The sequence below is a fragment of the Barbus barbus genome, assembly GCF_936440315.1.
Source record: "Barbus barbus genome assembly, chromosome: 2".
Taxonomy (NCBI): Eukaryota; Metazoa; Chordata; class Actinopteri; order Cypriniformes; family Cyprinidae; genus Barbus; species Barbus barbus.
In genome coordinates, this window is record NC_136730.1 from 25,179,744 (window position 1) to 25,207,251 (window position 27,508).

Sequence of the window (27,508 nt, forward strand, 5' to 3'; positions counted from 1 at the left end):
TTGGCAATAAATCTGATTCAGAGTTTGATTCTGACTCTGATTTGATTTGATGAGTCAGTTCCTCAAACATCCCTGTGCCTGATTTTCCAAATAACTTCAAACCTATGAACTAACGACATGAATTAAAGTAAATATTATCAAAATATTCTCTACCATCCAGCTACACTTCGTTATAAACATCTCTGAGCTATTTCTATGCACAGAGCACATAAGTGGTGCCTGTTACTTTTCTCAGTGCTAATAATATTAAACCAGTTACTCTGTCACTGTGCGAGTAGAGCATGTGAATGATCAATCCAGTTATAACAAATATTAACCATATTTTCCCAGTTACAATTTTCTGAACTGGAAATATTGTTTCCATGAGGTATTTTTACTACTATTTGGTCATTGGCATGTAATTACATGTGCTTTTAGTTATTATTCAGCACTTTAAGCACAGTCTATTTTCCCTACAAATTATAAAAACGTTTCAGTCAAAACTTCACATTCAAAAATGACTTCAAAAATAAATATTTACTTTGTTAAAAAGATCATATGAAAATGAATATTCTGTCATAATTTATTCACCTTCATGTTGTTCCAAACCTGTATGACTTTTTTCTTCTGTTGAACATAACAGAGGATATTTTGAAGAATGTCTCTGTGTTCTCTGTCAAAACATTTATGTAAATATTATCTCTGTGTTCCTCAGAAGAAAGAAAGTCCTAAAGAAATTGCTTTGTCACTGTCAAACAAAGGGATTGTGGATTGCTAATATACGGTTACCTCATGTACAGTGTAAAAACAGCACTTTTATCCAGTAAAACAGCACTCTGATAGTGCGTAATCATCTGGTTTATATTAACATGTGAAGGTGCTAAAATGTCGCCCCACTTTATGTTTATGCGTATTTATATACGTATTTAGAATTGAGGGTAATAATATAAAAACTAAGCACTGAAAAACCCTTATTTTTTGACCACTAACCTAAATATTGGTTATGCAAAACAAACAAAAAATGTTCATTAATCAATATTTTTTAAGTACAATTGTTAAATACATTTTACTTGAAGTTGTCACTAATGGCAGGTCTCTGAAAATAGCTTAGTGAAGGAGGCTTACCACAAAAATTCCTCCCAGCCACAAGTCTTCTCCCATCCCCCTCGACTTCCCATTTGCTAAACTCTAAAAGAGCAGTGAATGCTAAATTATTCATGAGATGTTTTAAATGACAAATTTCATTGTGTGGTAATTGGCAAATGACAGCTGAAAACATTTACACCTGAAGCCTTCAAATTAGGAACATCTGCCAAGATGGGGTTTTTTTGGAATAACACTCAGTGAATCAAGCAAAACCAGAAATTTTCTAAAAATGATGTAGGGTCGTGTTAAAATAATCAAGTGTCAAATTGTTAAATAATGCATTAAGAACAAAAAGAATTGAATTTTCTCTGATATTTTGTATCACTGTGTTTTGACATTTGAAATCAACACTATGTGCTGTTTAAATAAGCATTCAGTGTTGCAGGAACTTTAAGTTCACACAGATGTAGAGAAATTGCCCTAACAAGGACATACTGACAAACTACTGGCTACAACCTGTGAATCACAAAGATTTTGACCACACTGTCTGAAACCACATTGTGCCAGTTATTAAATCAATATTCATGCTATGATTCTGATGAAGAGCTGGAATATGAAGACTAAAAACCTTTCCAAAATCCAAACCTAATGCCTAAATTAGGAAAAATACCCAAAGGTTTGGATACAAGTGGCCACTGTGTGTTGAATAATCAGAAGGTGTCTAAAGGTTATTCATCAAAACTCTACGCATTAACAAGGAAGTTTATAAAAGATGCCAGAGAGACTGAGAATAAGGTACATCAGTCAAACATACCTCTGTGTAACACAGGCCTTTATGGGAGAGTGGCACAAAGGAAACAGTTACTCAAAATGAAAGCATGTCTGGACTCTAAAGTCTGCCAAAAATCATAATAATGAACTGCGGTGTGGGAAGTGATTTTGTGGTCAGATGAGAGAAGTGGTGATGTGAGACACCAACTTAACGCTGACTTAAAAAAGAAATGACCAGCAGTCATATATGATTACAATGCTCAGAAAAATAATTTGAGAGCAGGACCTGTTTTTGTCTGCTTAAAGTCTGGGAGAGAAAAACTAACAAAAAAATTTTTTTGTGTGTGGTATTGTGACCCCATTTTACTTTTGATCACCCCATTTCAGCTCTACAAAAGCATCTCATCAAAGAGCTGAAAAGATGTGGTGGTCTTAGTACCCCTTTGAGCCCCCACCAAGTCTCCCTTTTCCCATAACAGCTCTACCAACTGCTCAGGTCCCATTGACTGGGAGGTGAAGAGGGTGGGGGAGTTGTGTGGGGTAAGGAGAGAGATTGTGTGTTTGTGTCTATTGTTGGAGACTGCGGGACAGTTTGACCTCAAGCTGCAGTTTCAGGTTTCTCCTGCAGAGGTCTGTATACGCCTCCCAATGAAATGTCTGACTCTAATCAATGTGCCAAAGCACAGAGGCATCACATTCTCATCGCCCAAACTGGCCCTAAACAGCGAGTGAATCATTTTAACTCCTAAAACATGCATTTATGTACTGATTAGGTAATGGAGGAGGAAAAAAGAATGAGCATGAACAATCAAAGATCAAATATTGAATCATACATATAAAACAAATGATCTAAAAATCACAAACTAATAAAAAAAAACTCTAATATTGTCCAATAATATACACTTAAAACAAGCTAGGAACTTTTCTTGAATCATAAAATGCTGTTTCATATATCAGTAAATCAAGCGGCACAATAACTCAATGAAGATATGACCGTTTTCTTGATCCAGCTCAGCCTCCTCCAAGTATACAAACTTTCTGAATGTTCATATATCAAAAGCTTGTATCCTGGGTGGTCCGTTTTCAGACTAAATGCACTCTTGGCAAAATAGTCATTAGCCAAGCCAAACAGACGATCTGAAAATAAAACCAAGCTACCCTTTTCATTTAAAGACGAAAGCTAATTTAATGTGATTCTGGATTACAGTGAAAGTAATAACATTTAAGCTCAGTTATTTGACATTTGCTGCAGAAAGTATTGTAAATTACTGTGTTTAAACTGAGCATCTGGCAAATTTAATACTCAAAATCAACAAAGAATAGAAGAACAGAAGTAAACCTGAAACAACAAAACTAGAGATTTGCTACAAAGACATTGTTAATTTGCAAGAACATGCTTTCATGGAGAAATGCAGAAAATATTAAAGGCAGCAGGATTTTGTGTTGGACTGACTAAACATCTCTTTCCTCGGTCTTCTAGAGTAGTTGGCGAGACCAGTTTCTCAATCTCTCTGAAAAACAAAACTGTGGAGAAGAACCGTTCTCATCTTATAATCCCTGTAAAAAATAAAGAAACGTCTCATATGGGATCCACAATAGTTTCAGGACCAACTGTTCTCTTAAACTGTAACTAATATTACGTAGCTGATGATAGTTGCAGTGATAAACAAAGGTAAAACAATTAAATAGTTTACATATATAAAAAAAATAAGACTATGTCTTACAATAATACATTTGAACATAATTATAAAGATAATTCCTTAGACTGTTAGTCTGTTTTTTATAACTAGCAAACTCTTTAATTTCATTTAATATAACTTGATACCTTATGATACACACAACCAATCAAAAGTTTGCAGTCAGTAAGCTTTGTTTTGAAAGAATACATTAATACTTAATACATATTATAAGCTAAGAAGCATTAAATTGATCAAAAGTGACAGTGACGACATTTATAAAGTTACACTTTTTTATTATTTCAAATAAATGCTGCTCTTTTGAACTTTCTATTCAACAAAGAATGCTGATGAAATGTATCACAGGTATCAAAAATATTAAGCAGCACAACTGTTTCTTGAGTCTAATCATATTAGAATGATTTCTTAAGTATCATATAACGTTGAAGACTGGAGTAAAGGCTGCTGAAAATTCTGCCATGCCATCAAATAAATTACTTTTTAAAATATATTAAAATAGAAAACTTATTTTAAATTGTAATGCTTCACAATAATATGTATTTGTGATGAAACAAACGCAGCCTTGGTGAGCATAACTTTTCAGAAACATTGAAAATCTTACTGACCTTAAACTTTTGAACAGTAGTGTATAACACATTGTAAAATATGTTAAATGTTGTGCATGCATTGTATTGCACATACACTGAAAATAGACCAATGCAATCCAAGCAAAACTACCAGAACAAGATACAGATATTGTGTATCTCATATACACAAATACTGTACTTCTGTGTGTCTTTAACCTACATCCTTCATTCTCATTCTGTGTATGTGGACAGAGAGGGAGGATGGACAGAATGAGGCCAGAGACAGCAAGGGTTGAATTGAGCCTGCTATCAAGAACGCCTTTCAAATTTACATATTACAGCACAAAGGTGAACATTCATGTCCTTTGATTGCATAACAGACATGTGGAACACCCGAAAAGCACCCAATCAGCTTTAAAGGCATCAACTCCATGTGTCAGATGCCAATTCAGTATGGATTAACACAATAACAAGCCATTCAGCTAACCCAGACTCTCTCGCTCTTCCCCTCGCTCACTCGGGTGGTGGGGGAAGCACTAAATGGGATATTGAGCCTTTCCGCTATAAAAATGGGTCAGCTCTCTGTAAGCCAGACAGTCTGTCTCAGAGACTACCAGAAAGCACCGAAGTCAGGCGGAGCGGCACACTGCACTACAGACCACCCTGCCTCCCAATTGAGCCCTTTCTGAGTCCAGGACTTTAAAGAGATGTGTGCTGAGAGAAAGTACTGAGGCCCACCGGACAGCAGCCACAGACTTGAACTGAAGCGATTCACCTGTAATTACACATAAGGCCAGGGCTGTAATCAGTGTAATCACAATATCAACAATCAATACAGGGGTTGTTTGACTCTGAACTGAATACCCTTAATGCAGGACAGTGATACAACCAGGGGCATCTAGTTTTTAGAGGGCAATTGAACTCGACTGTCTATTGGTGATTGGCCAAATTTTCATGCATAGAAAACAGCACAACTGTTTGTTTCTCATTAAAATAAATAAATATTATCACTGATAATAAAAATGTAACCATAAATACTTAAGATTTCATTGTAATAATTGCTGCAGTGTTTTAAGATGCAGTTATACTTTTCATAATTCATAATTATTCTTCTAAGTGCAAAATTTTTTTTAGCCCTTGTGAGAAGGAACTACACTTAAGCCTACTTAAAAAAAACTTAGAGAAATAATACATAAAAAAAAAAACATTTCATGTTAAATGCATTTAAAAAATGTAGCATAGCTTATATTTACATTAAATGCAGCTGACAGAACTTTTGAGTGATTTTTTTGACCCACATAAACAGGGCTTAAGTATGTCTCATATGCAATCTGGTTCAAGTCGAATGTACTGACAAGCATTTATAAAATAAGCTTTAATGTCATTTATATTGAAACTTGCAAGTCATGTTTTTAAATATATTTTTAATTAGTGCTGACAAAATTAGCGCGTTATGATTAATTTTTCCAGTTTAACGGCATTAGAAATATTTCATACAAATAACTCACGGGCAGAACTAGGGTCGCCCACCCCACACACAACTACTGCTTCTGTCTCTTTTTTTTTTCTTGACAAGAATTGTGTTTATTGGAAGGCAGAACTTCTTTTTTCGACCACATCAAAGGGGAGACTTTTCAGAAGCGCACTCCACTTTGCCTCAGCGCCAGGCACTAGTCAAACAAGCACAGAAACGGTACAGGTGACGAGGAGCCTCAGCAGAACAACTGCCAAATGAGACGTTGGCCATATGTAAGTAAAAACAAATGTTTCTGTCCTGTCAGCCGTAAAACTGTGCTCGTAGCATGCACGCTTCAACTGCGTGCACAAATAGGGCGGTGTGCGCTGTATCATTTCATATTAAATCATGAATGAAACTACGAGCATGCGTGTCAGATCCGCATCACGTTCAGTAGCGGCAGCTCTTAAAGTAATAGCAGCCAAATAACCTAGTAACCCAGCTGCTGTGATGTCTGTTAATCAAACTACAAAAGAGGAAAACAATAACTTTTGTAGCTTTAAGAATTAATCTATTATTAATTCAGAATTTAGTGTTCGATAACTTTATTCCATTTCTGTATATTTTCTACTTGCTGAAGGGCACGGGCAAATATGACATTTATTATAATGGGTTAATGTAAAGATTGTTTTAAGTTCACTTAAAAGTTATTTTTTTAAACTCCAGTATTTTTAAAATTGATAGCTCTCAATTATACTGTAATGCTGAATGGCTATAGTCAATGGTTAAATATTAGGGGAAAAAAGAACAATTTTCTAGAGGCATCAAAGCATAAGGGCTCTGTTTGTATTTGTTGTCTTGGGCCAGGACAACAAACACATTTAGATCCTCTTTTAGGCAAACATCTTTTCGTTTTTAATAACAACCATCACTGTTCCATCACTGTGATTGAAAAAAAGCAATCGTAACATAACATTAATATATTACATTTAATATAAAAAAACTAAATAAATGTTATATTAACAGACAAATATTAATAATATTGTGCTGTCTTCAAAATATAATTTAGTTTGATATTTTGTTATATTATGTAATGACATTCATATACTTTTTGGGTCCACTCTGTGTGTCAAATAAATGATAAATAAAGGTCAAATTCAAATACACGAACAGGCTTGGATTAAGCACAAATACGCATAAATCAGAGATGCAAATACTGCAGGTGTCTTAACAAATGAGAAGATGTATTGTTGAGCTGAACAAAGGACAGCATGACATGAGGCGTTTCTAGAATACAGCATTCTAATTCCTCACATTTAGACCTGCAGAAAGGCAGTGAAGCAGAAAAAGAAAGAACGAAAGAAAGCGAGTATTTAATAATCATGCCTTCATTTCTCTGCCTGCAGTCTCACTTGTGAAAGAGCCAATTCTCCCTAAAGCTCTTGAGGTGTGACAGCTAGAAAAAGTGGGTCCTTGAATACTAATGGGATTTCTCTCACACTCTCAGAAGACTGCTAGGCACTGAAGCGAACTTCTGTGATCCATTCTAAGTGTTGCTGGCCTCGCTGGAATTGTTTCCTGAGAGAATACAAGGCCTTGAGCTCAAAGACACACCTGCGACTTGGTACTTCAGACTGCAACCTAGTACTACAAAAATGTCCTCATTTGCAACAACTGACTTAGTACTTTGAAGCTAATCTGGCCACATGGTGTACAATCCCTAAAGGTTAAAACATTTAACATGTCTCGCTGAGTACAAAAACTTCTCTTAATGTATCAAGCTTTACAGTACTGACTGTTCAGCGACAAACTTTACAGCAATTAAATATAAGACTGCACTTAAATCATTGTTTCTTACACAAAGTTATCCAATAGCTTTAAAAACTTTAAGTGTAGTTTACATGTCATATGTGCTACTTTAATATCCTACTGGGACCAATTAATTTTTGTCTTCTATAGAGAAAAATCTGCGCTTTCAAAAAAGAAAAATGTTGACCTTCCCGGCATTTCTGGGTTTTTAGAAATGCCTGAAATAACAATTTCAAACATTTGAGGAACCAAGGGTATACTATTTTATAGTCATCAATTGTGTTGTTTATTGTAAATCATTTTCATTTGATTGGTTTTATTTTTACATGGCTCCTCTAAAAGACATGACTGAGATATTCCTATTAAACTAGACAGGCTATTACACAAATTATTAAAATGTGTGTGTATTATAAAAATTTCCCCAAAGCATTAATAAATCACAAACATCTAATAAATTAGATACATACTTTTAAAGAAATTAATACTTTTATTCAGCAAAGACACAATTAATTGATCAAAATGGAGAGTAAAGAGAAAAACACAGAGGCTCCAAAATTCCTTTGCCATCACAGGAATAAATTACATTTTAAAATGTTCAAATGGAAACATTTTCACAATTTTACTGTTTATGGAATTTATCATCAAATGAACACAGAACACATTGTGAACATAAGAGTCTTCTTACAAAAACATGAAAATCTAACAGACCGCAAACTAGGGGTGTGCGATATGACGATTTTTGATCGTGGACGATAAAAATGTCTCCACGATCTGCTTTTTAAGAAATATCGTAGTATCGCGCACATTGTCAAATACAGTTCTGGCGCCGCCGTCTCTATATACTGTACAACACGACATACAGCAGTAGAGTTACTCAGACAGGACACTGCACTTATTCGCGTTCGCAAAAGTACATTATTTGCATACAAGCCTTGCTGGTTAAATGTTTAATTCGCGCGCTGGTCTGACGTGCGCTTGTTCTGCGCGCATACACCTGAAGCACGCGCACTAAAACGCCTGTCTAACAGCGCGAGCGCCTGATTACTCAACTAACTTATCTTTTGCGCTAATACTGTCAAAACACACACGGTTTACATACAGACTGAGTTGGTTATCTCTAAAATGAAAGTAAACAGTTAAGAGAGAAATGGATGCGTGCCTGTACTGTATATTAGATGCGTGCAGCTCTTAAAGAGACAGGACACTAAACGTGCTGTCGACTGTCATTAAAGGGATAGTTCACCCTAAAATTTAATTTCTGTCATTATTTACTCAGTGGAAAACCAAACAGTTGCTGGTCCACATTGACTTTGATAGTAGGAAAGAAAAAACCAGCAACTGTTTGGTTTTCCACCTTCTTCAAAATAGCATTTATGTTCAGCAGAAGAAAGAAACTCATTCTGGTTTAAAACAACTTTTGAGTAAATGATGATATAAAAATACAACATTATGACAGAATTGACAGACAGATGACAGAATATTAATTTGTGGGGGAACTATTCATTTAACGTTAACAAAACAACAAAACGCAAAAGAGAAAAATCACTCACTATTCTTGACTGAAAAACTTTAATACAGTTGCTTTAGGAATCAGTCTATCTAGTGTTTTATTTTTATATTTGTTCATTCAATTTCATTGAATGCTCTGCTAAATACACCTATTGTACCTGGAAATAAAGCACTGTTTGTTTTATTTGTATATTATGTGTATTTGTAATGTGTATCTTTGTTCTTATTTTTTAATAAGAAAGATAAAATAATGACAAAGATTTTTATCTTCGCCCACTTTGGCCTAAATATTTGCCATGCATCTTTGTCTTTCTAGTTTGGCTGTAATGCTCAGACAACTTGTAAAACCAAAATAGTAAAACTAACAAAGAATCGTGATAAAAATCGTGAATCGTGATATTTCTATAAAAAATCGTGATATATTTTTCCCATATCGCCCACCCCTACCGCAAACTTAAATGGTTGTGTATGAAGTTGACAAATGTTGATCAAATTGTATTCTTTTATGCTTCATGATTAAAATAAAATAAAATAAAACTAGGGAGAATAATCCTATGGGGTTTGAATGACAATGTTGAATAAATGACAAAATTAAAATAAATTTGTCCATTAGAATGCAGTCAGTAATCATGCTGTTACTTACTCAAACTTGCATACAACAATAGAAACTGCATACATACACAAAGAATACCATCAACGTTAAAGGCACAGCCTCAGCTCTCACAGAAACCAGCATTGGTTAGATTGGTCATCATGCACTATATGAGTGCTCCAGCATGCTCAGCCTAACTACAATCAATGGTGGGGTACGTTCCTGCAGTGTATCCAAGCAGAAGCGATGCAGCAGTTACAGAGCATTCCAGCAGCATGCAACTCACCACAGCCCAGAAAACTGTATCGTATATTTATTATGTATATGTAAATACACATACATGCATATATTTAAGAAAAATATGTTATGTTTATATATTAAATATATTTATATATAATATAAATTATATGAATATAAATATAGCACTTTCAGCACTTTTAGAGTTTATCTGATGTGAGCATAAGTATTGAAACAGTTGCCTCACAGGTCTTTCTAAGTGATCAGCTGTGTCCTGTTGCATTAATTCTTCAGATATTTAAAAAAATAGAAAGGCAAGATTAGAGTTTGCAAAAAAGCACAAAGATGAGGCAGAAGAGTTTTGGAACTGTGTTTATGGACCGATGAGACAAAGATGAAGCAAAAGTGTGGAGAAAAAAAAAGGGAACTGCAAATGATCCCAAGCATACAGCCTCATCTGTAAAGCATGGTGGAGGTGGTGTCATGGCATGGGCATGCATGGCTGTCTCTGGAACAGGCCCTCTCAACTTTACTGATGACTTAATGATGACAGTAGCAGAATGAATTTGGAAGGGTACAAAACCATCTTGCCTACCAATATTCAAGAAAAGGCCACCAGATTCATTGGGAAGTGCTTCATATTGCATCAGGACAATGACCCAAAACACCTGCCAGTTCAGTCAAGGAGTTTATAAGGGCAAAGAAATGGAAAGTCTTAGATTGCCCAAGTCTATCTCCAGATTTAAATCTGATTGAACATGAATTTCACCAGCTGAGAGGAGAGTAAAGGCAGAAACTCCCCAAAACAAGCAACAACTGGAATTGGCTGCATTAAAGGCTGGGAAAAGTATTTCAAAGGATGAGACCAAGAGTCTGGTGATGTCTATGGGTCACAGACTCACTGCTGTGATTGTGCGCAAGGGATCTGCAAATAAATAATAGCTTTTAATCTTTTATATCTGCCTTGTGTTCAACTGTCCCAATAATTATGCTCACATCAATGAGATGAACTCTAAAAGTGCTGTTCTTTTTATTTGGTAAAACATGTATGTGTTGAAACGGCTAATAATAAAATGTGACATTCTGTAGTTTTGTCTTATATTCATCTTTTAATCATATTTGCAAATGTCTTGACTCCACAGCCAACAGAGATATTTTGTCTTTACAGTTCCAATACTTATGGAGGGGACTGTATATAATATACACAGTACATACACACATATTATGTAAACAAAAACTTTTATTTTGGATGAGATTAATTGTGATTAATCTTTTGACAGCACTAATGTAAATAAATAAATAGTTGTATTCTGGTGATTTACTCTGCAACCATCTGAGTTGGATATATGAGGAAAACAAAAATGGGAGGGAATTGCAACAAAACATAAGATATATGCGACAGGAAACTGACCTTTTATGAATCTGTGCCATATGCTATATATGCTGTTTTATAAAATAACACTTCTCTCATGACTCCTTCCCCCAAAGGAAATTGTCTATAAACCTCCAGCTCTTTACTGGAATAAGTGAACAGACATTGATATCAGGGTCACTCCAGTCCTATAAGAAACAGCTAAATTATGATGGAGCATCATAATATCAGTCCTTGTGGGGAATAAAAGCACATATTAAGAACTAGGTTACCCAAGAGTGGAAAGCAGAATGCAACCAATGCAATGAAGGACAGAAAAAAAATCAGAACACTCTCCTCTAAATAAACAAATATAAAATAATAAAATAAAAGTGAAGAAAATAAAAATTAAAAATGTAGCCAGTCATATTCAATGTCAATATGCTTTTACACTTTTGACTGTAGAATGTAAAAAGTGTTTGGATCTATTTATTGTAAAAACAGTCATGCTTACTGTCATTTAGATGTACAGGACTATTACAGTATATCTAAACTATTTTTAGTGACATCAAAACAGTCAGTACTATATGTGCATAAATCACAAGGAAATTGGGGTATATTCAGATCACTATGGAGGGAAACACAGAAAACTATTTAAGTCAGAAACAATAAAGTTGGGTCCATATGCAAGTTACCACCCTTAATGCAACAACCAGATTCTAGACAATCATAATATGCTGCCTCATAGCATAGCATTAATATTTGATTTGACCTCTTGGCAAAGCCTGCACTGTTATTACCTTGGCCTATATCTGTAAGGATATACAGTATTTGAAAGCGGGGAAATTACAAATATTCAGATTCAGAGGGTTCGAATCTGTGTAGGAGCATGAAATAATACACCTGAACACTTTTTTTTTTTTTTTTTTTTTTTCACCAAATACAGTTTTCGTGACTTCTCCAATTGCTTATGACTACTTGAAAAAGATTTCAGAGACTAGGCACCGAAAGCCTTGTGGGCAGTGCACAGACATACAGCGACATTGTGGTATGGGCGTCCAGAGTTCGAATCCCGGCTCTAGGAGCTTTCCTGATCCCATCCCCCCTTTCTCTACCAATCTGCTTCATGTCAACTCTAAACTATCACAATAAATAAAAATAAAAAAAATAAAAAAAACAGAGTCTGCATTCACAAAATGTCATTTCTAGATTCAAGTCAATAAAAAATATTTCCATGACTTCAGGCTTGAAAATAAGTTTTAAAATTCCTGATATTACCAGGTTCCCCATCAGTACAGAGGAACCTTTACAAAGAAAAAAAAAATATGCAAAATGATGCTGACAGCCTCTTTATAAGCACTGTTTTAGCCTAGTTATTACAGCATTGATCCACTTACATAAACATACCAGTGTACTTACATAAACATACCAGTGTAAAGTCACATACAATCACTCCAAGACAAACAAACTGCATGGTCTATAAGAGTGTATTTTGAGGAAAGGCATCTTTATATTTTTAGTTACCGCTTTCAACTCCAACACCTGAAGCTGAGAGGTAATTAGGCTCTTAGCAGAGTACAGGGGAGCATCTGACGTCTCATAACATCTCCACTACAGCCTCAAGTGCTGCTTTGAACCTCTGATGAAGAACCCCTCATCCGTACTGAAGATCAGTGATGGAGAATACAGGATTAACACGTGCACCAGTGTGTGTGTGTGTGTGAGTGAGTGTGCATTCAGGACTAGTTCGTGTGTTCTGTCTAGCTTCATATAGTCTCTTTCTGCTCTTTACATTGCCAAATAAACTAGATCCAGTCGGAAAACTCCCATGCGCACTAATCTGACTGTCTGTGATGAGATGGGCGGATTATACACCATCAGGACGGTAACAGACCGCAGACACTGAACACCGTTGATTAATAAGTGCTCCATGGAGCAGATGACATTCTTATGATGTTGCTGTAGCTAAATGTCCTACCTTCCTCTCCATGGCAGATGGTCGCTGTGGCCGGCTGTTAAGGGCAGCGGATGGCAGATGAAGAAGCGGGTGTGTGTCCGGAGCGATGGAGATGAAGTTCTTTATAGCTGGAAGCACAAGCACACACACACTCCCTGTTGCTCGGTGCTGGAGTGACTGGACAGTCTGTGTGTGGAGCGGCAGCAGAGTGAGGAGGGGATGCAGCCAGAGACGGTGAGCGCTGAGGCACAAGAGCGTTTACCCCGCCGCTTCGAATAAAACTCGGGATTTTGAGGGAGCGTCGTCAAATTACGCGCTGCTCCCTAAAGTCAGTCACTCACAATGACCGGCGAAATACAGTGGGAACTTTGTCGAGCATGCCTGAAACACTACGCAACATGCGCAGGAAAAAGTCCGCCAAATATCTGCACATGAAGATACGAGTAAAGAAGAGATGCAGTGAAGATTAAATAAGTTTACAAAAGACCAGTTGTCACACACACAAGAAGCCAAGAGCTGGTTTCCTCATCCTCTCACAATAACCTACGCCCATAAACGTGTGATGCTGGCTGACAACAGCTATTACAAAGGGATTATCCTCAAAGATTAAAGTTCTGTTATTATTTACCGTTAAAGTTATTGCTATTTATATTAAGTTCATACAGTGAACAATCCTTTAAAGTAGCCTCATTGATGTAACTGATTTTTAAGGACGCAAATGTACACTTCCTTGCGTTTTCCCCATGTCCCGTCAGGGTTCATGCAATCCAAGGGTCCAGAAGCAGAGACCCTTGAGTTTCTAGATTTGTCCTATCACACATTCAGTGATAGGACAAATGCAGCACTTCACTCATGTCATTCCAGCACTTCACTCATGTCATTACAAACCTCAGAAGAAACTGTTGATGAACCTTCAGATGTTTCTTGATATAAATGAGTGTTGATGTCAAGGTCACTCTTCTCATAGAAGAAACAAATTATGACAGAGTATCATGATATCTTTCCTGTTGGGATCAGAAGAAAGCTGAACTAGGCTACATAATCTTGAAACAGAATGTGGAGGACCCGCAATCTATTCAATATTGCACTTAAGTCACGTGGACTGCAGAAAGTTGTAATTTCAGAAGTATTTGTTGGAGCTGAGATGCAGTTATTTTCACCTTCTTTAACAAGGTATGGTAAAATGAGATTACTACCAACAACCTTCCTGATGCCGAATTTCACTCTGACTCACTCCTGACACTTACGTAAGCGGTCTATCAGAAGTCACTGTCAAGGTCACTGATAATGTCAAAGTCAGGTCTCAGAATACAAATACATCCTGCAAGTTAATATATGCACAGAAACCACATAAATTTTTACTCTTAGATGTTTGCTCCTTAGTAAACCTAACAAACATGTCCATAAATCATAGCTTTAGATTCTCAGTGTTTGTGTTCAGAACTGTGATGCAGACTGTGATGAAAAGAAGTTTTTGGACTTGGGACAGTTTTATTTTGTGTGATTATTACAGTGACTATTCAAAATTTCATGTCAATCCTGCACATCAAAATAATCAATTGTGGGCTCCTCTTTAGATTGTTTCATCGAAGCATTACTATTGTCGGCCCTGAAATAAATGTGAAAACAAATGCATTAGTTATGATAAACTTTACACTCAACAAAACCCCACAAAATATTAACAAACACATGAACATGCCACAGCAGTTCTATTTACTGTCAATGACAAGAGAATGTGGTTTTAAACACTCCACTTCATTACAGTAGTTCATATGAATAACCATACTGATCATTTTAGAGTAATCATATTACACAGCAAATGGTTTTTTTTTTGGGGGGGGGGGGGGGGGGGGGGGGGGGTTAATACTTCAATTGAACAAGAATGCACTACATTGATCAAAAGTGACACTAAAGACATCTGTAGTAGATTTCTATTTCAAATAAATTATTTTCAGCTCTTTAGTCATTAAAAAAATCCTGATTAAAATGATTTCTAAAGGATCAGAGACTGAAGAATTTGAGTAATGACTTTTGAAAATTCCGCTTTGCCATCACAGGAATAAATAAAAGACTTATTTCAAAAAAACTGAAAAATCTTAATGCCCAATATTTGAATGGTAGTTTAGTGGTGAGATATGTGTGAACGTACTTGCTTGTGTGTTGTTTGATGTGGGCAATGGGAGGAGGTGCTCTGGAAACAGTTTCCCTTTCAATCAAAGCAGCCAGACTAGTGTTAGGACACACCGATTTCCCCCTGAAAACACAGCACGTAGAACAATCATGTTGAAGTGCAACTGACACAAAGACATACACTTAACTTAGAGACAAGCCCAATCTAAAATTTGACAGTCTCTGCTGACCTGATGGCAGTAACCACAACATTGCGCTTGGGTTCGCTATCATAGCTGACGCTTTCCACACCATATGCCTCCGCTAGCTCATGGATAATTCTCCGGTGTTCACGCTTCATAGGTGGAAAACAGTGACTCCTCTTAGGCTGTTTACCCTGAGGAAAAACACAATTACAGAGCTCTGAAAAACAATGCTAGAAGTGCTCGGATAGTAGAAAGTCAACTATTTATAGTGTGATCATCATTTTACCTTGTTAGCCAGTTCAACTAAATTCTTAATCTCCTCTTCAATTTCACTAACAAACTTGAAATCTTTCCTGAATTAAAAAAGAAAAAAAAAAAGAAAAAAAAGTTTCATTAGTTTGAGCATTCAGGCTTTCACTTGGCTCTGTAGTAGACTAAACATTTAACTTACGTGTGTATATTCTACACTTCAGTTTTTCTTTAAACTGTCAAAGCAAATGTGCAAGAACCCAAACTCAACTGGCAATTCTTTAGTACACAGTTACTTAGTGATGTTCAGTCATGAGACTAAAAAAAATAAAGGATAAGCATTTGTTGCTTTTATAAATAGGCTACAATCCCCATTTTTGTGTTTGGAGCTTGAATGCTTTTGAAAATACAGTCCTGTACAGTTTATACATTTGGCAAGCATCTGAACCTAAAATGCTTCTGTTGCATTCTTGAAAACAGTTGCAGTTTGATTCACTACTCTTAATAGGTTGCTTAATGGTTGGTGCCTTCATCGTGAGCTCTTCCAAAACATTTGAGCTTGGTAATGTCTCATACAACCATGTCCTAGCTTTATGTACTGTTGATACATTCTTGAACTATTTTAGAATTTGAACCACCTTGCATCTTCTTTGAGAGAGTCACTATATTTGGAAGACGCTGACTTGTTGAAGGTATCCACTGACTGATCAATCTGCAGGGCCTCAGCCAGCCGCCTAGAGCCAAAACAGAAAACATCAAAACCTGCACACCCACACGTAGACATTTCTAGTAACATATACAGGCACAGATAGAGGGAAAGCATGTGTGAATAAAATCTTTACGTTCACCTGTTCCTCTCCAGTGTAGCACATTCTTGATCACACTCCAACCTGTGAGAGAACAACCAAATATAAAGGTTATCCACTTCAGGGATAACTAACAATGTTTACCTTCGGAGGTAAAAGTTGTAATATGGATATTTTCTTCTTTTAATTTAAACCATGTATTATAATGGAGTTACTAGCCACTGGCAATTTAATCACAAAAACAATTTTTACTTGGATTTTGTGGTTAGTGAGTGATAATTCTGTACCCTGTTCTCCTTCAGTGCAGCTTTGAACTTGTCAGAAACAGCAAAAACCACTAATGCTGTCATTTACGTAAGGTAAACACTGACCCACAGACTACTCTTCTGGATGACTAATAACAAGCAGTCTTGCAAGCATTAGTGCAGCGGTTCTCAATTCCAGTCCTTGCATACCCCCGCTCTGCATATTTTGCATGTCTCTTTGTTAACACACCTGATTCAAATAATCAGCTCGTTAGAAGTGAGCTCCGTGCATGAACTGTGTTCCCATTAACATGGTCCCTACACAGTGTCCATTGCTCCCTACTCCCTGAGCAGGGGAAATCCAGTGAAGTTTACTTCACTTTGGAACATTCATTCACGGATTTGCGCCACGCAATGTCTTCCCACACGGACGAGTGTGACATAATATACCTCTGTAAATATATACAATTTAAATTCACGTCTCACACACTTCAATGCACTGTGAATGGAACATATACGTTTGCTTCAAACTGGAATCATGGCAGAATATCCTGTGATGTCCACTTCACAGGGCACTTGCGTCCAAAAAGAACAAACATCTGAAGCGATAAGAGAAACATACAAAATGTGCAGAGCCGGGGGGGGGGGGGGGGGGGGGGGGGGGGGGACTGAATTGAGAATCGCTACAGTAGTGTGTGAGTATACCTGGCCTTTTTCGTCTCTTTCTTTGTGAGCTGTCCAATGTCAACGGACTCTCCCAGCTGCATATCTGACAGCTTACTGGCAACGGCAATAGCTGCATATCTACAAAATATAGAGATTTAACCTCTGATCAGCTAGAACATACAGTATGACATTGATAGCATTTTTGTCTTGTTTACATATGTATATCACTCATTTTAAATGTATTGGCCTGCTATGAGTACACAATCATCAGTGGGGGAAAAAAAAAAAAAAAGAAAAAAAAGAAAAGGCTTGTGTCAGCCAATTCATCAATATAACACTTCGCTTTGAATGTCTATGAAGTATCTGATACTGTAGTGTGGCGTGTTTTAACCTTTGGTAGGAACTGGCTGCATCAGCACAAGGAACGGTCTCTTTCTTTCGGCCACAGTCACACTGCAGTGCCACCTAGAGATTGAAAGTGGGAAATAACTATGAGTAAGGTTCTCCATTTTGAACACTGATTTTTTTTTCCAGCATACAGAATATGAAAGTGTCTGCAAAAATATAAAATGTCTGAGGACGTTTTGCTATTCTGCTCTTTTGAGTCCGTCTTCTACATTTGAAAACAACAAATCATCTGAAGATTAATTCTGACAAGCTATAATAAACAACTATAACAGATGTTTATGAAAACCATAATTTACTCTTTCAAGCCAATGTTTTACATAACCGATAATGTACGTTTGTCTGTAAGCATGTGCCAGACCACAAGCACCCTGCAGCTGAGGAATTGAAGGAATCAAATCAGACTGCAGCTGAGGAAACAAAGGACCGCTTTGAGCAATAACTGCATGTTCCATCTATAAACCATCTGTGTAGATTTTGTATGAGGGAAGGGCTGTACCTTGGCACTGCAGATGGTGGGTGGACAGGGGGTGCCTGGGTGGCAGGGAGCAGCACAGGGGTGTCCACAGCTGGCTCTAGGGTGAGTGCATGGCTGCTTACACTCTCCCTCTGCCTGGCATTCCCCACGGTGACATATCTTCTTGCAGCGATGAGAACCACAGGGTAAGAGCTTGTCACACACTAAACCACATGAGATGTCTTGCAGGTGGCATGGGATATTGCTCCTTTGCTAGGGAAAAATGTGAAAATGGTGTGGAAGATGAGATTTGGAACTTTTCTTGAATAGAGTGCAAAATAGGATTGTCTATGCTTAATTTAATAATATGAAGACTATCTTGTTTTAAAATGTCTCTTTACCTCATGATTACCCATGCACCACTTCTTGGTGAGGTAGGTACAGGGCGGACATCTCTCCTCACTATGGCATGAATGGAACACTATGGAAAAATCATAAACAAAACAATCTGCTTATTCAGCAAGGGTGCATTAAGTGACAAGTAAAGACTTTTAAAATGTTACAAAAGATTCCTATTTCACATAAATGCTATTCTTTTGACCTTTCTATAAAGCATGGTTTCCACAAAAATATTAAGCAACACAACAGTTTTCAGCATTCATAGTTATATATATATATATATATATATATATAAATAATATAAAAATATATACACACACACACACTGAACAAAATTATAAACGCAACACTTGTTTTTGCCCCCATTTTTCATGAGGTGAACTCAAAGATCTAAGACTTTTTCTATGTACACAAAAGGCCTATTTCTCTCAAATATTGCTCACAAATCTGTCTAAATCTGTGTTAGTGAACACTTCTCCTTTGCCGAGATAATCCATCCACCTCACAGGTGTGGCATATTAAGTTGCTGATTAGACAGCATGATTATTGCACAGGTGTGCCTTAGGCTGGCCACAATAAAAGGCCACTCTAAAATGTGCATTTTTATCATACAGCACAATGCCACAGATGTCGCCAGTTTTGAGGGAGCATACAATTGGCATGCTGACTGCAGGAATGTCCACCAGAGCTGTTGCCCGTGAATTGAATGTTAATTTCTCTACCATAAGCCGTCTCCAAAGGCTTTTCAGAGAATTTGGCAGTACATCCAACCGGCCTCACAACCGCAGACCACGTGTAACTACACCAGCCCAGGACCGCCACATCTAGCATCTTCACCTCCAAGATCGTCTGAGACCAGCCACCTTGACAGCTGCTGCAACAATCTGTTTGCATAACCAAAGAATTTCTGCACAAACTGTCAGAAACCGTCTCCGGGAAGCTCATCTGCATGCTTGTCGTCCTCAACGGGGTCTCGACCTGACTGCAGTTCGTCGTCGTAACCGACTTGAGTGGGCAAATGCTCACATTCGATGGCGTCTGACACTTTGGAGAGGTGTGATAAAACTGCACAGAGTGGCCTTTTATTGTGGCCAGCCTAAGGCACACCTGTGCAATAATCATGCTGTCTAATCAGCATCTTGATATGCTACACCTGTGAGGAGAAGTGCTCACTAACACAGATTTAGACAGATTTGTGAACAATATTTGAGCGAAATAGGCCTTTTGTGTACACATATATATATATATATATATATATATATATATATATATATATATATATATATATATATATATATATATATATATTTTTTTTTTTTTTTTTTTTTTTTAAGTAAAAAATATCGACCTCAAGATTACAGATTGTCAAGTGCAGTTACATACAGACGGGTAACCTTCATAATGAATCATACAGTATATGTGTGTATAAATCTTGACATATCCATTAATGAGTATATCTGCGGTTGACTGAGCAGAAGTACCTGGATGATCACAATCATGACTTCGGGTACATAAGTTTTTACATTCAGGAGGCCTGGTTCCACAAGGGATGGGTGGGAAGAGCACAGTCTCCCCACAGTAGCACGCCAACTCATCAAAACCTTAGAGAAAAGACACAGTGCTGTGTAAGAAGGAAAGAGATGGACATCCATTACGATGATCTTGAAGGCTAGGCTTACTGGTTTGCCAACAAGGCTGGCAGTTGCCACGGTGACAAAGGTCCTGACATCGATGTAAACCGCAATTGAGTTTGTAACCACAAATCATTGAGCACTTATGCTCCACATCCTGATAAAGAGAGAGAATGTTTACATAAACCTTTCTTGAGGCTATTAAACCCAGATAAACCGTTCCTGAAAATAAAAAAAAAAGACTCACCACACAACACAACTCTCCACACTTGTGCCTGCCACAGGAGCGCTTCTTGTTGCAGCGTTTCTCACAGGTAAACATCATGTCTTCTGTAAAGGATTACACGTTAGCATTACAATGGCTACTCTGGTACAGTACACGCAATCAATTTGTTACACAATTAACTAAAGCCTTACGTTCAGTCTGAATGGCTGCACAAGGGACTTCCTATGAAGACATAAGAGAGAGTATGAATTACATCTGCAGGTTTCAGAACATCCTGAACATTGTGCAGCTGTGCGATAACCGTCTAACCTTGCTGTTACTGCCACATCTGCATTTAATAGAGGAGGTCAAAGAGCACGGGCCACAGCTGTCCTCATGGCAGAGATTTTCACACAAGTGGACAGAATCTACAGCAGATCAGACAAGTGAAAGAGAAATATAAGAATTTCCAACCATGTTGAACCTGGGATGTAACAATTCACTCAACTCACGATGCGATATGATTCACAAAACTGATTTCACAATATATTTTTCACTTTTTATTTTTTTTTTACAAAATTAGTTTTAAGACAAATTATAAATGAAAAGGTCTTTTATTTTTGCTTGGACAAAATGCTAAATATTTCTTTGTGTAATTCAAATGTCAAATAAAACTAAACTGAAATTTTAAAACAAACCCCAAATCAAATAACACAAATAAAAGAAATCTGTTCATATAAACAAACTAAGGCTTTGTCTGTGCTCTTTCCATTTAAAATTAGAGGCAACCACTGTATTTTAATCACAATACAAACAAAGATGCTGCATACATGCAGTATGAGCAGTTTTTAATCTAAATTAGATTGTATAATTCCGACATTTGAAGCAACAGAATGGTCTGGTATTAGTGTTGCGAAACTATACTAAATAAAACATGTCTAAATAAAACAAAAAAAGCAGACAAGCTGAATGAAACGCAAATTCACTCTCTGCCAGCAGGTGGCACTTTTGAAACAGCAATGATGTTTCCTTGGTTACCGCTGTAAACAAAGCAGCCCTGCTTATGAACACTACAAATACATTATACAGAGGCTAAATGAAAAGAAAATCTAAACTTTTCTAAAGACAGTTTCCCGCAGAGATACATTCACATAAACTCCTACCCCCAATTGTATCACGATTCATTTAACATCTCAAACGATTTGGATCATCACATATTTGTATCAATTTTCAACCGGGATTGTTACATCCCTAGTGTTATGTTGAAAATGTTAAACTTTTTGCTATTGTAAGACAATAAAAATGACTGGAGATTGTCAAGCATTTACTCCTAACTCTGGTCATACTCGTTCTTTGAATCTGAAATGAGGAAAAATGTAAATATTCAATATTTTGCCAATAAATGATAATTTGCTAACAATATATGAAAATGTAGTCTGTTAACTTGCAACTAAATCTAAAATTGCATGACTCTAGAATGCTCTGTAAGTTGTTTCTAGCTGTTTCCAAACAGGTTTCTAAACACCTATCAATACCTGTCTGCTATTATTCTGACATATAGTCTCACTCTAGATACAAAATAGGTTGAGCCAGACATTGGCAAGTTGGACTGCTCAAACAAGCCGAGCAATGTTTTAAAAGTATCACAGAACCAGTGGTTTGCGTATTGTTTCTGTATACTTAAAGCATGAAATTAAGTTGTGATAATCTTTCTAAAATTTTCTTTCCTATTGTGGTGTATTTCTGAGTGAAAGGACGTTGATGCTGGGGGGAGGGGAAGTTAAAATTTTCGATTAATTATTACAAGGGAGCGAGAATTAAAAAAATAATGACATGCTCAGATAAATCATTAATAATAAAGCACTGCAATATTCAAAAAAACTTCTTTCATGGTAAATTTAGGGTCTTTCGCATCCTTTTAACTGAGATCAGAAGAAAAAAAATAACAACAAATTTTAATCCCTGTTCAATTTATAAACAAGAATCGTCCAAAATCAGATACATACCACCATCTCCACATGGCAGCGGCTTGTTGCAAGTCTTGCCACAGGAGGGGATCGGGTCAGTACAGGTCTTTCTCTCTGGGTAGCCGAGCTCCAGAAGCTTAGATAATGGAGTCTGTCCACATGAACAACTGCGCACCAGCTTGGGGCTGAGTGGACATGACTGGCACTGCCCAGGGTGGCATAACTGCTGACAGCGATGGGACTGGCAATCTAGCATCCTAGAGCAACAGATTGAGAGCTCACACACATTTATTAAAAGAGCATGCAAAATACACATAAAAATGTCTGTATTTACCAAATTTAAAAGGTCAAATGGGCTAAAAAAGAAAACATTAATAAAAAGGTCTAAAACACAAGTCTTATTATTTAAGACTAGAGAAGAGTGATAAACAGGTCTGCATACAGAACTTGTAAAATTATTAATGTCATACATCGACAAGCGAAGAGATGATTTGTTAGTACATACTTTCCACAGGGCTTGCAACAGGAGAAATATCCTGATCCATCAAATTTTTCACGATCAGTTCCACATGCCACCTCCCTGAATGCCACACCACAGAAGCAGGCTGAGAGTACAAAGATATGGCAGGAGAATTATAATGCATAAAATTAGATGACTGCATAGATTCTGAAACCAATTAAATGACACAAGGAGTACTTACCTTGCTGTACACGAAGTCGGCAGGGTTGGCATGACCCTGAATGGCACACCTGGGCACAGAAGTGCTCTGAGCAGTTCAGAAGAGCCCCACAGATGTCCTCACAAAGCAGACGTCCTGTCTGACTGCAACGAACCTGCTTTCTGCACACAGAAGAAACCGGTGTTGTTTGGCCTGCATATATCTGGGTAAATGATTACATATAGAGTTAATTACAAAAAGGTAATTGTACCTCATTCTCCCACAAATGCAGGACTTTATGATAAAAGCTGGGCACTGTGGGCAAGGCCCAGGATGGCACAAGCTACACAGAGCAAGAGAAATTCTTATCACGCAAGAATGTCAACACTGGATTGATCAATGAAATTGCACATATCATATAAACATACACAAAATTACAGCTGTGTGAACAACTAGTTGGGTAATCACTTGTAAGAAAAACATACAAAAAAGCTAGTACAAGCAGATGGTTTACCAGAGTTTACATGAGACTTCTCAAAAACAACTAGTATTTTTCAATCACTGTTACTCAACCTGAGCCAAAACCAAGTAAATGCATTGATTGTGCTTCTGGGCTCTTACATGGTACAGGGGTGATTGCATTCCCCTCCACTCCTCTTTTTCCCACACATATCTCCACAGCTATGAGGGATCTCAGTGCGCTGAAACTCAGGATTGGTCACCTTCCCTGTCCATTAAAATGAAAGATGAAAAAAGAAATTTAGAGGACAAAATTCTTCAGTTTTACAGCATTATTCATTATAAACAAAGCCACGTTATCGTTTTACAAACTGTGAGTGATTTAGAACAGAAACAAATATATCATGTAAGATGCAGAATCCAAAATAATCTTACCACAGAAGCAGGTATACGAATTAGGGGCTTTAAGTGTCACATGCTGGCATGCAGGACAACGCCAGCCTTCAGTGCCATCTGTAATTATTGAACCATTTAAATTTGTTATTAAACTATGGACTAGCCCACTGTATTTAGCATTTATTTATTTTTTTAAATCATGTCTACAGTAGTCTGTCTGTATAGTAATGTCAAAGTTTCTTTCAGGAAAGTTCACTCTGCAAATGTGTCAAATTTGTGACACCTCCTGGCAGCTATTTTAGGCATGCAAGACCAACTCCTTTCTACTGAGGAAATACTGAAATCGTATAAACTGTTTTTTGCATTGCCAAATTGTGCAGATTCTCCCATTCATAGCAATACGAGAGAACTGTCTTTTAGTGCATATACAGTCTTTGGTAATGTCCCCTATCATAGGTGAGAGTCAGTTGACGTACCATCAGCTTGAGATGCAGGTGAGCGAGCCCATTTCTTGATGCAGTTAAGGTGGAACACATGGAAACAGCTCTGACAGCTCCAAACCGGAGCCATGACCCGGATCACTTCACAACAGACCATACACTCATACTTCTCCTCCGTCAGCTGCTCAATTAGACAACCTATATACACACACACACACACACACACAGTTGACAAATGTTTACAAAAACTTGTAACTAAGAGAGACACAGAAATAATATCTAGAGATTTGTCCACTGTTGATTACCGTACAAAAGAGTTAAGGGTATCGCTGTAAGTGACAATAATTTGTAAAGAATTAAACAAACACTTGTATATTTGTAAAAGCTCTGGGTCCTGTACCATGGAGCTATCTGAACAAAATCTGGATTACATGATTGCTTTGAAGTTGACAAAACCAATCCAATCAGGAATTGATAGTCCCATGATGCTGATTTTCAACTTCCTCTCTAAGTTCAGGCTTTAAACTTAATTAATAACTATTGAGGATGTGAGAGTGTGAGAGTGTGACATCAGTAATGAACAGCCAATCACATGCTGTGCAAAACTGAAAATGTGGTTTACTTCTCACAAGAAAATGAGTGAGATTCACTTCCCTATTCTGCCGAATATTAAGAGAAAAAAGGGGACAAATAAAAGGTCATCTACCTACATCATAAAGTTAAAACAAGTTATTTTGTATAGTTGATTATATCTATAGGTCAGACCACAATAACATTTTTAAAGTTTTATATATTGAGTATATATAAAATACTGTATATCTTTACATTTATTTATACTAAGGTTTACTATTAATTGTAAAATTGAAACCTGGAGTAATTTAATTGTGTCAAAGAAATCACATTGCTCAGAGCTGATTGATCCAATATTACATTTAGATTGCTTACTCAAAACAAAACCTGCTACAGAGCATGTTAGCCGCGGAGCTTAAGTTATAAGGCGACAAACACTTTGTGATGAACCACTTTCATTGTGCCTAAAATCCAGGATTGGCACATGCTAATCTAAACCGGCTTCATGGTACAAGCCCCTGATCTAAAGCACATCACCTGTCTGGGTTTCTTTGCTTTTGGGAGGCTCCATGCTCTTCACCGGTCCAGTCCGTCGCTCTGGACCTCCGCCTCTCCTTGGCCCTGGATTCTGTAGTAGTGGCCTTTTCCCTCTTGCACCTCCTCTGTTCCTGTTGAACTCCTCACGGCTTCCGCCCTCGCCTTCTACACCTCTCCTCTCCTCCCCTCTTGCAGCTCCTCTGTTCCTGTTGAACTCCTGATGGCTTCTGCCCTCACCTTCTACACCTCTCCTCTCCTCCCCTCTTGCAGCTCCTCTGTTCCTGTTGAACTCCTGATGGCTTCTGCCCTCACCTTCTACACCTCTCCTCTCCTCCCCTCTTGCAGCTCCTCTGTTCCTGTTGAACTCCTCACGGCTTCCGCCCTCACCTTCTACACCTCTCCTCTCCTCCCCTCTTGCAGCTCCTCTGTTCCTGTTGAACTCCTCACGGCTTCCGCCCTCACCTTCTACACCTCTCCTCTCCTCCCCTCTTGCAGCTCCTCTGTTCCTGTTGAACTCCTCACGGCTACCGCCCTCACCTTCTACACCTCTCCTCTCCTCCCCTCTTGCAGCTCCTCTGTTCCTGTTGAACTCCTCACGGCTTCCGCCCTCACCTTCTACACCTCTCCTCTCCTCCCCTCTTGCAGCTCCTCTGTTCCTGTTGAACTCCTCATGCTTTCCACCCTCAACCTCTACACGTCTCCTCTCCTCTCCACTTGCACCTCCTCTGTTTCTGCTGGACTCCTCATGTCTTCCGCCCTCAACTTCTGCACTTCCCTCCTCTCCTCTGATCGGAGCAGGCTCTCTTTCTCTCCAGTTACCCTCAATCCCATGGTTAGGGGCCGGCCCTTTCCTCCAGGAATTGGGCTGCAAGCGGCGATCTCCACCTCTCCATCCCTTATGGTTCCTCTGCTCAGGCTCTGGATGTTCCTGAACTGCTGTAGGCTTTGTGTCTCCTGCATCAGCCTGGTATTCCCTGTTCTCCTCTTGGTCCTTGGGCTGAGGCTCCTTTATCGATCTCTCAGCTCTTGCTTTATTGGGCTGTTTACGTCGACTAGCTTGATAAGACACTCTTACGTCAGCTTCCACGGTTGTTCTTACTTTCTTCTCCTCATCTGTGGATCTATTAGAAGTGGGTGAGCTGGGTGGCTCATAGCCGCAAGCTCCGTGGTTCCTTCCTGAGCAGTCGCTATCACTTCCAGGTTTTGTCCATCTCTCGTTCGGAGCACGATGGTCATTACTGCGCCAACCATCACCACGTCCTCCTCTTTGTCTTCCTCCTCTTCCTCTACCTCTTACGTCTCCTCTGATGGGAAGTTCAGGAGGGGGTGGTGTATTATTGGCCGGGTTTTCAGACTCATTTTGACAGTGCTTAGTCACATCGGACTGTCTAAAGTGATGATGAGGCCTAACATGTTGAGCCCTCCAGTCTTGAGTGTGGTGCTGCTGCCTGTAACTTCTAGAGTAGGGCTGGTTGGGTTTAGCTTGTGGTACAAACTCAGCAGACTCTGGATTCAACTTCGATGTGTCTAAAGGTAAAGACATACGGTTGTCAGGCTTATTTTCTGCCCTTTGACTTTATTACTGAAGCACTATCTATAAAGCCATGACTGGATTCTTTGCATAAACTGTAACATTATATACAACACATACTGACTCAGCTTTTTTGCAACAGGCAGTCACATGGCAAAGACAAGACGTGACCTGCCATTCTCTTTACTGTTAGAAATTACTGGTAAAATATTCTTGTGTAAACGATCAAATAAATCGCGTAAAGAAGTCATAAGACATCTCTTTTCTATTTAGTTTGATTTTCTCAAATACGTGGACAATACTGCTTAGGTGAGAGGCCGTAGCTAACCACATTTCACTACAGCTAGCCGTTGTGAGGCGAGAAGCCATAATTAACCGCTTACCTGTAACGGAGGCTTCAGCCATTCAGACGAAACTCAAGCCAGTTTAGACGAGATTTCCTCAGAACTGCGGAGAATATGATAATTCAACCAAGAAGCCGATAAGAAGATGAATAGTTTATGAACTACACTGACTGAGTTGGTGCTAGTTGTGCTGAAACTGCTCGTCCAATCAGAGGAC

General features: G+C 38.0%; 2 protein-coding genes across 3 annotated transcripts in view; both read right to left on the reverse strand.

Annotated features, from left to right (window-relative positions):
- The window catches only part of smarcd3b (SWI/SNF related BAF chromatin remodeling complex subunit D3b), a 44,740-nt gene extending 31,457 nt beyond the window's left edge, over positions 1–13,283 (reverse strand). The window contains exon 1 of one of the 2 annotated variants that reach the window (XM_079440471.1): positions 13,032–13,283. In XM_079440471.1, the coding sequence (XP_079296597.1) occupies positions 13,032–13,043 (12 nt within the window). In that variant the 5' untranslated portion in view covers positions 13,044–13,283. The remainder of the gene's footprint in view (positions 1–13,031) is intronic. The other variant, XM_079440469.1, reaches the window with a different exon arrangement.
- Positions 13,284–14,485: 1,202 nt separating this feature from the next.
- Positions 14,486–27,508, reverse strand: LOC306884516 (transcriptional repressor NF-X1-like). The gene is made up of 24 exons (XM_079440446.1): positions 27,331–27,508; positions 25,417–26,943; positions 24,346–24,507; positions 23,909–23,986; positions 23,636–23,741; positions 23,286–23,357; positions 23,057–23,196; positions 22,861–22,960; positions 22,395–22,612; positions 20,719–20,816; positions 20,601–20,631; positions 20,431–20,513; positions 20,232–20,340; positions 20,034–20,153; positions 18,555–18,634; positions 18,196–18,426; positions 17,683–17,756; positions 17,331–17,429; positions 16,423–16,464; positions 16,213–16,308; positions 15,612–15,678; positions 15,371–15,516; positions 15,160–15,264; positions 14,486–14,619 (listed from the first exon to the last, which is right to left on the reverse strand). The coding sequence occupies exons 1-24, from the start codon at positions 27,350–27,352 to the stop codon at positions 14,544–14,546; spliced, it is 3,882 nt and encodes a 1,293-aa protein (XP_079296572.1). The 5' UTR covers positions 27,353–27,508; the 3' UTR covers positions 14,486–14,543.

Excerpts from the sequence above, each read along its gene's own strand:
- LOC306884516 (XM_079440446.1), bottom strand. The coding sequence starts at position 27,352 with ATGGCTGAAGCCTCCGTTACAG. Across the intron at positions 23,987-24,345 it reads ACCTGCATCTCAAGCTGATG|ATGGCACTGAAGGCTGGCGT; the intron begins GTACGTCAACTG and ends CAATAATTACAG. Across the intron at positions 14,620-15,159 it reads ATCAAACAACACACAAGCAA|GGCCGACAATAGTAATGCTT; the intron begins GTACGTTCACAC and ends CATTTATTTCAG.